Source organism: Papio anubis, chromosome 3 (genome assembly GCF_008728515.1).
Source record: "Papio anubis isolate 15944 chromosome 3, Panubis1.0, whole genome shotgun sequence".
NCBI classification, from domain to species: domain Eukaryota; kingdom Metazoa; phylum Chordata; class Mammalia; order Primates; family Cercopithecidae; genus Papio; species Papio anubis.
In genome coordinates, this window is record NC_044978.1 from 144,061,342 (window position 1) to 144,075,617 (window position 14,276).

Here is a 14,276-nt window from a genome sequence, read left to right on the forward strand (position 1 = left end):
TTTGTTCAAAGTTATCACTTAAGCTTCCTAGCATGCATCATCCAAAGCAAGTTACTTATGGCATATTTTTCAATGTTTAAAAAAGTAACTGTGGATTAAACAAGATAGAAACGTATTTCTCTTCCATGTAATAGAAGTCATGGGGGAGACAGACAGTCCAGGACTGGTATGGAATCTAGGTTCCCTTTAACTTACTGCACTGCCAACCTTAGTGTACTTCCTCATAGTCTAGAATGACTGCCTGAGCTCTGGCCATTTTACCAACCTTCCAGCTAGCAAGAGAGGGAAGAAGGATTTGCCCTTTCTATTTGAGGCTCCTTCTTAGACATTACCAATACATTTCTACTTAGATCTCATTGTCCAAAAGCTAATCATATAGCCAAAGCAGCTGCAACAAGAGAGTCAGAGGGATGTAACCTTTGAGCTGGAGGAAAAGGTGACCAGCCAAGGACAAAAGTAATTGCATCTAAAGATGATATAGAATGAAGGGCAACTAAAAGTCTCAGCCATGGAAGTCAGTTTTTCTATGTAAGCCATATAACAGCTGTTTTTCTTTAGCTAGGTGCTTTTTGAAGTTTTGAGGTTTTTAAAAATCGTTTTCTACAGTCTTGAAATGCAGGTTATTTTGTTTTACAGACTGACTGACTTGTAATCAAACAACTGATGCTTTATGAGAGGGCTTTTCAAACATTTTTTTAAAAAGCTAAAATGCAGACCCGTCACAAAATTATAAAAACCTGTAAGAATCATGTAACAAGTAAACATATTAAACATTGAGATAACATACCGTCTCATACAACTTACTTAATAACATCATAGCATTTTTAAATTTTGTTTCTCATAATGAAAAAAAATTTTTTACTAATACTGTCCTCATTTTTCTGTTACTTTTAAGTTTTTAAATAGGACAATAATGAAGATTAAAATAAAACAAATTATGTTTTTAATTATCTTCACTATTCTGGGAACTATATTCCTAGAAAATAGTCTCAGAACTGCACATTTTCTAGTGCTCTTGATGCCTTTTCAGAAAGACTGTTTTCTTTTGCATGTTTAGTTCTCAGTGTGAATTGATATATAGTCAAACCTTTTTTTTTTTTTTTTTTTTTTTGCAAAAATTAACTTCTAATTGTTCCAGGTCCCAACTAGCTCTTCCTCCTTTCCCTCTAAACACCCTTTTTCGTCTTTTTTTTTTTTTTTATGATTACTCTCTTGCCAGAGAACAGAGATGCAAAGGTTGTTTCTTGTATCCTATGGCTAGATTGAGTACTGGTTCTGAGCCCCATGAGATGATCACCCCTTTTTCAGCTCCTCATCACCCCAGAGAAATGTCCAAGGGAAAGAAGCACATAAATGCTGTGAGCTGGTATCTAATTTGCATATTTTCTAAGATCTGGGTTTGTTTGTTTGTTTGTTTGGGATAACCCAAGCCAAGAATTTTCTTTGTCTCTGAGTAATCAAAAGCTGCTGAGAATAATTGTAAACATATTGGGGTTTATCTGAAACACCCTTTAGTTATTTTCTGGGTGTTCTGCCCTGTCTAGTTTCATGGAGAAAGTAATCATCCCATGTAAGAGCCCAATTCAGTTCAATTAAACTGAGATTTATGGAGTGCCTATCTGTCAGGGCCTATACTGGGTTCAGTGGATCAAAAGTTTCAAAAAGAGGCCATTCTGAGGAGTTAGTTTGTCATGGAGTAGTCCCACAGACAATTAGGATGTAACATGCTAGCTGTTATGATCACAATGCACAGGGACTAACAGAGAAGAGAGCGCTGGACCCCCAAGCTGTTGTTTGGAAAAGTGTCTTGGTACTACTGTTCCCCAAGCTGTCCAGGAAGGTGGGTGTGAAAAGAGTAGAGAACAGCCCAAGCAAGGAGCAAGTTTGGTGTTACCAAGACAGAAAATGGTTGGAGCTAGAACCAGAAAGTTGAGCAAAGCCAGGTCACAAAAAGTTACCTGAATGTCATTAACATCATTACTGTAAGTCATGGCAGACAGCTTGTCATTACAGAATATACAGTATTCCAGAGAGTACCAGAAGCCATAGAATAAAGATTTGAGTCAGAGGAAGTGATAAATGCTATTGATAAATTAGGAAGTCATGAGGATAATTATATTTTGACGTGAATATATCTCATATAATTGAAATTTGCAAGAGTTGTTTTCAACTAAAATGAAAGATAGTAAAGTTAGTTCTTAATGATAAGGCCCAGAACAGAGAATTTGGCATTTGCACTCCTTTGTCTTTAGGCTTTCTCAGAGGGAATTGTTGAGCCAGACTACCCAAGATGTGCAGCTACTGAAGGATTCAGTGGCACTTCACCCCATGCCAAGGTTCATATGACCTTAGAATTTGTCTCTGGTTAAAGTACAAGGTAGCAAACTCACCACTTACTGCTGACCCGGGGATACTTGTGTACCACCCAGTTCAACCCCACACCCAACTACCATAATGAATTCAGACTGGAAGGCTCGGGCCTCTGAGAAAGACTCCAACAACTTTATGACCTCTGCAGTGTCCCACCGTGGTATTTCACCAGCCTGGAACACAAAGACATTTTCAGAAGTGTTTGCAAGTTCAAATTCTAATGACACTTTTCAGTGTCTGAAAGCAGAGTTGATTTTGATGAGTCTGTGTGAAGTTCCCATACATCAGTGGTAGCATTGCCAGCAGAGGACTCTAGCATTCTACTGATATATTTCTACCTTGCCATAAAAATATAGATATTGATATTGTGGGTTTTAGCTTTCAAGATACTCTAGAGTATCTTTGCTGTAAAAATATAGATGTTAAAGTTGTGGATTTCTGCAGCTTTCAGGGTATTCTAGAGTAAGTCTGGGGTCTCAGGTTTCATGAATAAGATCTTCCAGTCCACTGAGATTGGGTGGCTGAGAAAAGGAACTGGAGGAGAAAAGAGTCTATTATGGGTGACTGAGATTGGATGAGATGGGGCTGAAATGGGAATACAGCAACACAGAATGCACCTTTTCCGAAAAGATACCTAGCTAATAGAGCAGAGACAAAGCATTGTGGTATAGCAAGGAGGAAAGAGCCACAATGTGGTTGGAAAGATCAAGAAAACTTGTATGAAAAGAAACAATACTTGCAAACTCGAAGCTAAGCATTGAAGATTTTTATTGATGATGACTTCACGAAGAAGATGCTTCCTGAGAAGACCAAAAGGGTTAACTGAGATCTAGGAGGAGACAAGAGAAATTAAATGACCTCAGACCATGGCAGATAGGTTTTAAAAAGAGAAACGCGGGAGGTGTGTATGTTTCAGGGGATCATGGTACAAATCATCTCTGAAGAGTTATACTACCAGGATGTTTCAGAGGAGTCGGAGCCAGAAAGAACCATTGACTTCTTGGATTTGACAAACTCCTCAGAAATACATAATGGATATGCCACTTTTGGAGTTTTCTCTAACTCGTTAACTCCCTTGGAAATGGCCTAAATCTTTAAAGATAAAATAGCCTTCTTACACAAAGAAAAATGAAAGGTTCCATTCACAGCAAAAACAAGAAGAAACCTTAGCCAGTTATGTGAATGGTTAGTAGAAAGAAAACTAGAAATTTGACAAAAATGAGAGAAATATTTTAAAAGTTGAATAAATAAACATACCATGCTCTGAATAGAAGGATCATTAAATTGTCAGTTCTTCCCAATTTGTGAGCCATATGGGGGAACAAAAAGAAAAAAATACACCTTCTCCTCTTGATTGTAATCTAGCCTAGAAAAATAATTCTAAGTGCAGAGAAAGAGATTAGAGTCTGAAAATAGAGGCATTATTATACTATTTTGAGTGCTTCTCATATCAGTGAAAATTAAACTTTTTTCCTCTTTAAATTTTATAATAAAAATTTTTCAATAACTTAGTAATGTATTAAATCAATAACATATTGCAACCAATATATGTCAAAGCACTATTCTAGTTTCTGGGAATACATCCATGAAAAAAATCTCTGCCTTTGGGAGGTTATAATCTAGAGAAGAAAAACATACAAACATAAGTCTATTATACAGCAGGCTGAGCTGTGTTAAATACTCTGGAGGACTTGAGTGCAGGGGAGAGGATGGAGTGGGGTGCTGTTTTCAGTGGGGTGGTCACACAAGGCCTCACTGTACCTGAAGTGTTGTGACCAGGACCTGTGGCTATCTGGAAGAAAATTCCAGATGAAAATAGACAAATGCTGAGAGCCTGAGGACTGCAGAGTGGTGGAAGCTGAATGAGGGAGGGAGTGACTAAAGCACTATTATTCCTAACAAACTAATGCAGGAACAGAAAATTAAATACCACATGTTCTCACTTATAAGCGGGAGCTAAATGATGACAACACACAGACACACAGAGGGGAGCAACACACACTGGGACTGGGGCCCACCGGAGGGTGGAGGGTGGGAGAAGGGAGAGGATCAGGGAAAATAACTAAGCTCAATACCTGGGTGAGGAAATAATCTGTACATCAAACCCCCATGACACAAGTTTACCTATGTAACCTGCACATGCACTCCTAAACTTAGAAGTTGGGGGAAAAAAGGCCCTAGCGAGCTGGCCTTAAGAGACAGGGCTGGGGCAGAACACCCAGGGCCATGAGGCAATTGTAAAGACTCGATCTTTCTCCAAGTCTCTGGAAGGTTGAGCCAGGGAGGCACGATCTGACTTCTAAAAGGACTACTCTGGGAGCTCTGTTGAGAATAGTACATATGGGGAACAGGGAGGCAGCCAGGGGACCCCTATCAGGCTGTTGTAGCACTCCAGATGGAAGATGATGGGGGCCTAGGCAAGCATGGAAGGGTGTGAAGTAGGTAGATTCTGGATTTGGGGTGGGGAGAGGCTTTGCTCTAAGAACTTTTTTTTTCCTTTAAATGTTTTTGTTATGGCAGAACATAATATAATATTTATCATTTTAAGTGTAAATTCAGTGGCATTAAGTGTATTCACATTGTTATGCAACCATCACCACTGTCCATCTCTAGAACTTTTTCATCTTTCTCTACTGAAGCCTCATACTTGTTAAACAATCCCCGTTCTCCTTTTCCCCTAACCCCTAGCAGCCACCACTGGGCTTGCTGTTTCTGAATTTGACTATTCCGGGCACTGCAGCTAAGTAGAATCACACATTGGTCCTTTTATGTCTGATTTTTTTTATTTGGCAAAATGTCTTCAGGGTACCCATGTTGTAAAGTGGGCCAGAATTTCATGTCTTTGAAAGCTGAATAATATTCCATTGTATGGATATGCCACATTTTCCTCATCCACTCATCTGTTAATGTTGTTTCCGCCCTTTGACTATAGCGAATACTGCTACTATGAACATTGGTGTATGGATTTTTTTAAGTCAAGCCAATAAGATTTGCCAGTAAATTGAATGCTCAGTTTCATAGAAAAGGGGAAACAAAGAGGACTCGAGTATTGTGGCCAGAGCAGCCAGAAGGATACACTTTGTATTTGTCTAGAGGAGGAAGACTGGGATTTTATATTCTGCTTCTTTTTCTTTAACTTAGCAAAGTGTTCATACCATGTAGTTAATTAAAATCTTTGTTAATGCTGGTACTTCCTTCTCTTCCTGCCTGTTCTACAGCTCTTCCTTACCGCCCCACAACCGCAAAAAAAAAAAAAAAAAAAAAAAAATCATACAAAAAACACTTTTTTTCCAGGTATCATACCTTTCTTGGATTCATTGAAATACTTCTGATGATTCAGACTGGGGGGTGGGGATAGTTTAACATATTTAGCTTTTAATGCACATCCCTCAACCTTTAACAGAAAAGGCAACCTACGTTGGAAAAGGATAGTCATGGAGCTGAATCAACTCCTCTCCCCAAAATACGTAATTATCTGGCAATAGAATAACTTCATGCCGGAACACAAGACCAAGCAAACCATAACCACCACATCACAAGAACAGGGTCCCCAGGCTCTGTTGTTCTTCACAGTTTCCGCAACACTAGCTTGTGAGAACATATTTATCCAGCAATTATTTATTGAACATCTGCTTGGTGGTTAAGCACTTGGATCGTGAGAATTAAGAGAACATATAGTCTAACAAGAAGATGAATGAGCAACTAGAAAATGGGTGACAGGTGCCAACATAACGGAAGCCCAAGTAGTGTCCTCTAACTGAGTCTAAGAAAGGAAAATTGAAGGACGAGTAGGCATCACAAGTGCAAAGGCCCAAGGACATGAGTGAGCATGGGTGCCTTCCAGGAACTGAAACACGTTACGTGTAGCAAGAAATGGGGCTGGCTTGAGAGGTGATATTGGGAAAGTAATCAGAAGTCAGATAGGAAAGGTCTTGAAATTGTATTAAAGATTTTGTATTCTATTCTGAGGACATTCTGAAGCCACGGATAGGGTTTAATCCAGCAACTGCTAATATTGAATTTGCCTTTTGGAAATATCTCTGGCTGCAGCGTGAACAGCTAGAAGCAGAGTCTTTCTGAAGTCAGTACAGCTAGGAGGACAGGCAAATTTTTTGGACTGGGATAAGCATGGCAAAGTTGACCAGAGATGGATGAATCTGAAGATGCTAAAGCACAACAGAACCCAGTGAAATATTGGACGTAGGGTAAAAAAGCCAATTCAGGAATAGGGCCCAGGTTTCTGTCTTGGGCAGCCAGGGATGACACCATTCCCTGAATAGCTCGTACCAAGGAAGAGCAGCCTTTGGAGGGAAGACAGTGTGTGTTCAGTGTGGGATGTGTGAGGTTTGAGGTGCCTGTGTGACCCACAAGTTAGGAGCTCAATAGTCTAGCCTGTGCTTCAAGTTCAGGTGAGAAATCTAAGCCACAGGTGATTAGTGGCTGATTTCCATATGGATGATGATACAAACTGCAAACCCTTCCAGGGAGGGTGTTTGTTTGCTAACAGAAGGCTCCTGGGAGAATACCAGGGTAGTTTACCTTTCCCTCCAGGACTCTTCTAAACTATCAGTCTTCTGATAATTACAATCTGTGAACAGCAGCTTCACAGCTTGGATGACATTCTGACCGAGGGATGCACATTTGCCTAATGAGCCACATAGTGCCCTGTTAGCTTTAACTAGTATTTTGTTATTTAAAACAACCCACAACGAATATTTGCATTCCCCAAAATTAGTTGTGTGCATGTTTGTAAGAAGGATGTGGGGGAAGGTGTTCCATGATCAATCAATACCTTTAGGAAACCTTGGTTTTAAAAACTATTCAGTAGGGTGCTTTACTCTGACTTCTTGAAGCCTTACACTGCTCTGCGCTGTGACTTTCCAAGAGGATGCTGCTGTGGTTTCTTTTCGCCTTTATTGAACCTCTGGCAATGGGCCCTTTCGGGAGATGCTTTCAGGACTAGCAACCACAGGACAGTTTCATGAGATACTGATAAGCAAAAGCTGGACTTCATTTTAACACATAGTTCAGAAATTGAATTACTGAATTAAAAGGAATAAATGTTTGTGGTGTTGGTGCACATTGCCAAATACCTTTTTTAAAGGCTAGTTCATTGCTGGTGGGAATATAAATTGCTACAAATACCTGTTCCACCATACACCACTCACTCCACCAAACTGATGGTGAATTTTTAAAATCTGATCTAATTTGTCAGTGTTTCTCTAGGACTGCAGAGTGGCTCAACACTTTTCCATGTCATTGATTACTTGCTGCTGCTTTTATGAATACCTTTCCAGGTCTGTTGCCTATCTCTTGAGATTGCAGCTATTCTTATGAAGATAAAGGGGCTATTTTTCTGATCAGATATTAACCTAGAATTTCATGTATTTGTAGTAGTCATTCTCTCAGTTTTTTATTGTTTACTTTTTTAGCTATGTTTGTTTGAACATGTGGAAGTTCTATGTTTTCATAAATCAGTTCTTTAAAGCATCCTTTCATAGTTTTTTTCACTGTTCTTAAGCTCTGAAAGCCCTTTATATAAAGCTTTGTCCAGACACTTAATAAATAGTCACTTCTTGGTTTTTTTGTTGTGGTTGTTTCCAACATTAACGCAACCACTCTGGAAGTTATTCGTTTCTCTTACTGCAGTCCCCTCCAAAAAAAATGTTTTGAAGCACTATTTTCTGGATAATTTTCCCTTCCAAAATTAATATATTATGCTGGCGTAGTCAATAATTTTTATGACAAAATTATTTTTCTCCATTTCCTAAATTGGCAAATTGAGATGAAGGGCACTTTATTAGGGATCTCTTACTTTGGCCTGTGTTTCATCATTGCATGTTAAAATAGCAGATAAGACAAGCATATGTTGTGATACTATCGAGATGAAAATCATAAAACTTATAAATTGATTTTCAGTTAATTTGATATTGTCATAAACATTTTCTTCCATGAAGCTCATGGGACAGATCACTGGAAAAAAAACAAGAGACTAGAGCGTTTAAAGAAACCAGACAATTGAAATGAAGAAAGTTTGTTAATAATCAATGTTATGCAGCCAGTTTACAAATATTATTGAGTTTAATTCCTACAATCCACTGTACAGCTGAGGAAACTGAGACTGAGAAGTTTCTTCTCGAGTGTCTGATTAGCCGGGAAGGGCTGTGCCAGTACCACTTCCAAGCCTGTCACCTAACCTGCTCCAACTGGGGTCCATGGAGACAGTCTTAGAGTTCGGCAGAGGGCCTTCTGTTTTAGGTGTCTATACATTTCCATGAGTAAGAGTCGCAGCATGCCACTCTGATATTAATAGTGTAAACACATAGAGGTAGACTGAAGAACCATACCGTTAGTTTGTAGGCAGGTGGCACACTTGAATTCTGTCTCCTATGAGACTGAACTTGGGCACATTGAAGGTGAAGAAGGGTTTCTGTCTTATATGGGAACATAGGTGCTAACAGATCATGCCATTGTGGGTCAGAAGATAAATCCCTCTTATCCGTCATGCCCCTTGGCTTGGCCAAATGCACATAAACTGGTATTTTCTCAAACGTTTGTTCTCTGAAAGTTCACATAGAAATTTCAGAACAAGTTCTCTTCTGCAAGTTGCGTTTTCAGGCAGTGTTGGTTTATTTTTGAAGCCCCAGTGGTTCGATTTTGAGCCGGCATCACTCTGCAGAGACAAGCAGTTGCTTGTTTGCCACACAGGGCCTGTGCCCTCCTGTTACCAGCTTTGCAGCTTCCTCAGCTGATCCCTTCTCAAGGCCCCCGGGAGCCACTTTTGTGGCAGATTCCATTTGGTTTCACAGCGCCTCGAGAAGGGGCAGCGGGGGCCACTTGGCTTGGTGCACCAGTCTCCCACATTAGGAGCAATTTGCAAACCGCTCTGGGGGGAGCCGGAGCTCGGAGCTCGGCCGGAACAGGCTGCTGCTGTTACCACCATTGTCTCAGGATCCCTTCGCCTTTTCCCAGCTGACCTGCCTGCGAGTGGGGAAATGTGAAAAGTTAGAGACAAAACTGGTTTCTTCAGAGTGAGGGGGAGCTTTCTTATACAGAAAGGAAGGAAATACCTCTGTGGGATTTTATTTTTCCCCCTTCTTCATCCAAAAAATACAAAGAGACTCTCTGTCTTTAATGCGAATGTCGGCTTTAAATCTTTTAGGTTTGGATTAACTCTGCAAAAGAAAAAAAAAAAATCTGACAGGCTTTCAGATATGACGCAGAAAAACTTTTTTCCCCTCAATTCATGTTGTTCATTTGTAAAGCCAAAGGCTGGTGGACTGAATGGTGGGGCGCCAGTCACTCCTCCGTTCATCGTTAGCATCACAATGGTCAGAATTAGCAGCCTTGAATCTCCACCACTTTTGCGTTTTCCATCGGTGGACATTTAATACAAGGTGGCGAAGGCAAGAGTAAATCCTCCTTCTCTTGCCCCCCGCCCCCCACCAAATTAAAATATATTAAAATTAAGCCAAGTAAATGTAGTATTTTCAGTTACATGCCTTGGAATTCTTACCTTGCCTTTCCCCCCCAGAAGGAGAAAGAAATTGGTTTTTTACAGTTGTTACCTTACTAGAAAGCCTCTTTCAATCTAAAGAAAATCCACTGACTTGATAGACATTTCCTATTACACAGTTATTGTTGGTTTTCACCATTGAGGATGTCAGCAAACATGTCAAAGATCATGTTTTGCTTATTAAATAAAGTGACTTTTATGTGAATATTTTTCATCTTGTTGGTGTCGCGAATATTGGTGCTACTTCATTGAACCCATGTGGCAAAACTTATTTTCTGGAATTTTTTGTAATAGCATGTTTTTATTTTAAAAGTATTCAGAGCTATTCACTTCTACATAGTGAAAAATCTTAGCCTCCCTGAACCTACGGTCTGTATCCATAAGCTCATGTCAATGCAGAAAAAATTTAAACAGCGGTTCCTAGTCCTTAATCGAGAGTCAAAATGAATAGGTAATCTGAAATATAATTTAAAATTAGAAATCTTTATGTTTTATAAGGACTAATTGATTAGGACTATTTATGTGTAATTGTGAAATTGCCTAGAATAATTAAACTCTAGGTTATTTTTAATTCCTGAACCATACCTGATTTTTTTTTTAATTTTGTGTGATTTTTAGTAGAATCTAAATGTGCATGCATTAACTAGCTACTTTTTAGTGGAATTAGAACAATACCTTTATGGATTTAAATAGGTACTGAAAATTTCCTCTTGATAAAAAGATTAAAAGAAGTGAAACCAAAATATTTCTTTTGCTTTTATTGTATAATACTATTCCTTTTAAGTTCTGTGTAATCTAATTATATTACAGATTTTTTTTATAATTGTGAGTAAATAATAGAATTTATTACTTTTTAAATTACAGAATCATTTTTTTTTTTTTTGCAACCCAAAAGGCTCCAATACAGCAATTTGGTATTTATTACAAAGAAATTATTAAAGTTATTTTAATACACTTTTATTTGGCTTTTACATACAAGATATTTGGTTTGACTTTAGCAATAACAGGTATGCACCAATACTTGTTATATAAATCATTGAACAAAAATTAAGATTATTACTACCTAATGTTAGCCAAAAATAGTCAAATTGTTGTTTTTGTAGGTATCTTAATTTGATTATACTGTAGTCATGATTTATCTGGATGATTTTTTAATATCCTATAATTTTACAAAAGTAATTTTCATTTGCCAGAAATAGTAAATTTAGTTTCTAATTATGATTTATTTTACACCATATATTATTATAAGAGAATTTAATCCAGAGTATATTTTAAATGTGTTCAAAGATTTATTTTGATATTCTAAGTTAATTTCATAAGTTCGAATTCAGAGTTGTTTACTCTCTTACAGAATGACATTCTTAAAATTGTTTTACTTAAAATTACATAAAAACTAAACAGGAATCATGTATTTTGGTTTTAAAGTAATGTTTTTCCTGACGATTTGCACAGGCAGCCATGTTGTTCAGTTCTGGAGTCTTTTGGATGGGCTTGTTATTCATCCCTGTGGCATCTCTGCTCCTTGATGTGGTGTACAAGGTGTAAGTATATACTTGGTTACATATGGAGAAATATAGATGCATATTCATCCTCAGATTTCTCTCTTCGTAACGTCAACTCAAGCATGTAGAGCTTGCAGGATAGGGACTGGTAATATTGCTTAATTTTAAATAAGGAAGGGGTGATTCAGGAACTAGAAAACTAGTTTAAAAGATGAAATGAGTAGTAAAGCGGGTAGTTTCAGTTAACAGAGAAAAGTAAATGGCACTGGAGAAATTTACATCGGGAAGTACATTTTTTAGAAACAGCCCCAAAACTCATATAAAAGTAGAAGAAAAATTGTACTATTTCCAAACACACTTTTTATTATAAAAAGAAATGTTTTGCTTGCCTGATTCCAAACATACATAAAATATAAAATGAAAGAAAAGAAAACCTTACTAATTTTTTTCAAGGGTTATAAATGTTTAAATCTTATCTCTTCTCACAAAAAAGGTAGCATTTAATTTAATTACATGATATTTATTTAAATAACTATGGGAGTTTCAGTATTGTAAACCTAAACCATCATTTATTTTAAAACTATAATTTCATATTAATTTTCAAAAGTATGATAATTTTTAAGATTCTGTTGAAAAACTGCTTGTACTCTTGTTACTGTTGTACTTTATCAACAGCATGATAATAAACCAGACATCTAGTTTTGTGAAGTCTTCACAGGAGTATTTCCATGCAAATCCCTTTTTTTTCTTTTTGCAGTATCAAGAGGACTGCTTTTAAAACATTAGTCGATGAAGTTCAGGAGCTGGAGGCAAAATCTCAAGACCCAGGAGCAGTTGTACTTGGAAAAAGGTAAAATACACAGTGAATATATTCTTTTCCAAATGAACTTTAAATTTATCTTGTACAAGTGGTTGCAAATAAGTGATAAGACTTGTACTTATCAACATCAAGCTGGCAGTGTCATTGACAGGTTTGGGAATCAGAGACATGTCGGTTTAAACAAATCGGTCGCTTTCTAAACTATGTGCCCTTGGCCACATTGGTTAATCCTACTGAGCCTCAATATCCTCATCAATAAAATGAGGACAATAATACCTACCTCATGGTTAATTGTAAGAGTTGAATAAAGTATTATGAAGAACTTAGCATAGTGCGAAGTCTTTAATGAGCATTAAATAAATGGTAGTTACAAACATTATTGTATTATCAAACTGCAAGAGAAGAAAAAGATTTTTAACTTGAAATAGTATCCATAATAAAATAGTATGTAATCGGCCAGGTGCGGTGGCTCACACCTGTAATCCCAGCACTTTGGGAGGCCGAGGCAGGCAGATCACAAGGTCAGGAGTTCGAGATCAGCCTGACCAACACTGTGAAACCCCGTCTCTACTAAAAATACAAAAATTAGCCAGGCATAGTGATGGGTGCTTGTAATCCCAGCTACTAAGGAGGCTGAGGCAAGAGAATTGCTTGAACGCAGGAAGTGGAGGTTGTAGTGAGCCAAGATCAAGCCACTGCACTCCAGCCTGGGCAACAGAGCGAGACTCCATCTCAAAAAAAAAAAAAAAAAAAAAAGGTATGTAATCAAAATCACAGTTTGATATAAGGCAAATTACCTTATATAATTGCATTTGTGGTTCAGTAGTTACTAGGAACTGACCTAGATGTGTATCATACATGAATTATGTATCCCAAGTTCTCTTCCTTACCACCAACCCCTCCAAAAAAATCAAAGTTAGAAAGCTAATCAAATCCACTAAATTCACAAAGCATCGTAAGAAAGAAATTAAAATTACTTGCAGTCTATAATAAAAGACAATTATGAAGATAGTAGCAGGAATTTATTTTTTCTTCATTTTTATCATACTAAAGTAAGCTGAAGTTTTGGCTAAACTATAGGAAATATTTTACCCTGGTATATGTCACCTTAATCACGATTCACTGTTGATATTCATTTTGACACAATGGAGTAGATGTCAGAACTCAGTGAGACTTTGGCTTCCAGCTCTCTTGCTCTCATACTGAAGGAACACATCACACACCAGTGTGTGCCACTTTTTTTGAAAATAATAGCACTGAGCTTTGTTGAGCACTCACTACGTGCCAGGTGCTTCCCTTGCATTTTACGTGTACTATCTCACTGAATCCCAGTAACAACCCTATACAGATCCATCATCTCCATTTTTTTCCAGGTGAGGAAACTGGGGCTTCAAGAGGTGAAGTTCCCAAAATTATTAGTAACATATCTGGGCCTGGAGTCCATGCCAGCTGATCCCAGAGCTCCTGTTCTGAACCATTCACAATTCTACCTCCTTTTGCTACTTGTTCAAAAATATAATAGAGCTGCAAAAACAGCCTGCTACTAACTTGACAAAGTACTTAACCTCTGACTCAGCGTCCCAGTGTACAGGATGGCAATGATAATACCTACTTTCAGGGTTGTGTCCTCCTCCCTCCACCTTTTTCTTCATCTAAAAATTGGCATCACAGGATTCCTCTTAGGAAATTACCTATTCCATTACCTAGCAGTTGGTCAGTAAATTCAGCTAGTAAATTAATTATGTCAGTTCTCTTTCTCTAGCAATAAAAAGAATACAGTAAGAGTTCTAGCTCATGAAATTGTGAATAAAACAATTTATTCATAATTATTAGGGAAAGGCCACTGTTAATACTGTTACTATCCTTAGTAGTACATTTCCAGATTCGTAAGTGTGTTAATAAAATCACATTAAGCCCTTCCACGTGATACTTAGTTTGCCTTTTTGTTGTCTACCAGTGACCTCTATTCATAAATCAGGCCAATATAATGACCCCCAGGTCCTAAACATTCAGTAAGTCTGTAATATATGTAGCTCCTTCCATTAAATAAAATGAGCCGGAGAGCCCA

At 37.8% G+C, this 14,276-nt stretch overlaps 1 protein-coding gene across 9 annotated transcripts in view; it reads left to right on the forward strand.

Moving 5' to 3' along the window:
- Window positions 1–14,276, forward strand: part of ATP8A1 (ATPase phospholipid transporting 8A1) — a 267,018-nt gene that overhangs the window by 240,373 nt on the left and 12,369 nt on the right. For all 9 annotated transcript variants that reach the window (XM_021938415.2, XM_021938417.2, XM_021938416.2 and 6 more), the window contains 2 exons: window positions 11,339–11,427; window positions 12,146–12,238. In XM_021938415.2, coding sequence (XP_021794107.1) covers window positions 11,339–11,427; window positions 12,146–12,238 — 182 coding nt within the window. The remainder of the gene's footprint in view (window positions 1–11,338; window positions 11,428–12,145; window positions 12,239–14,276) is intronic.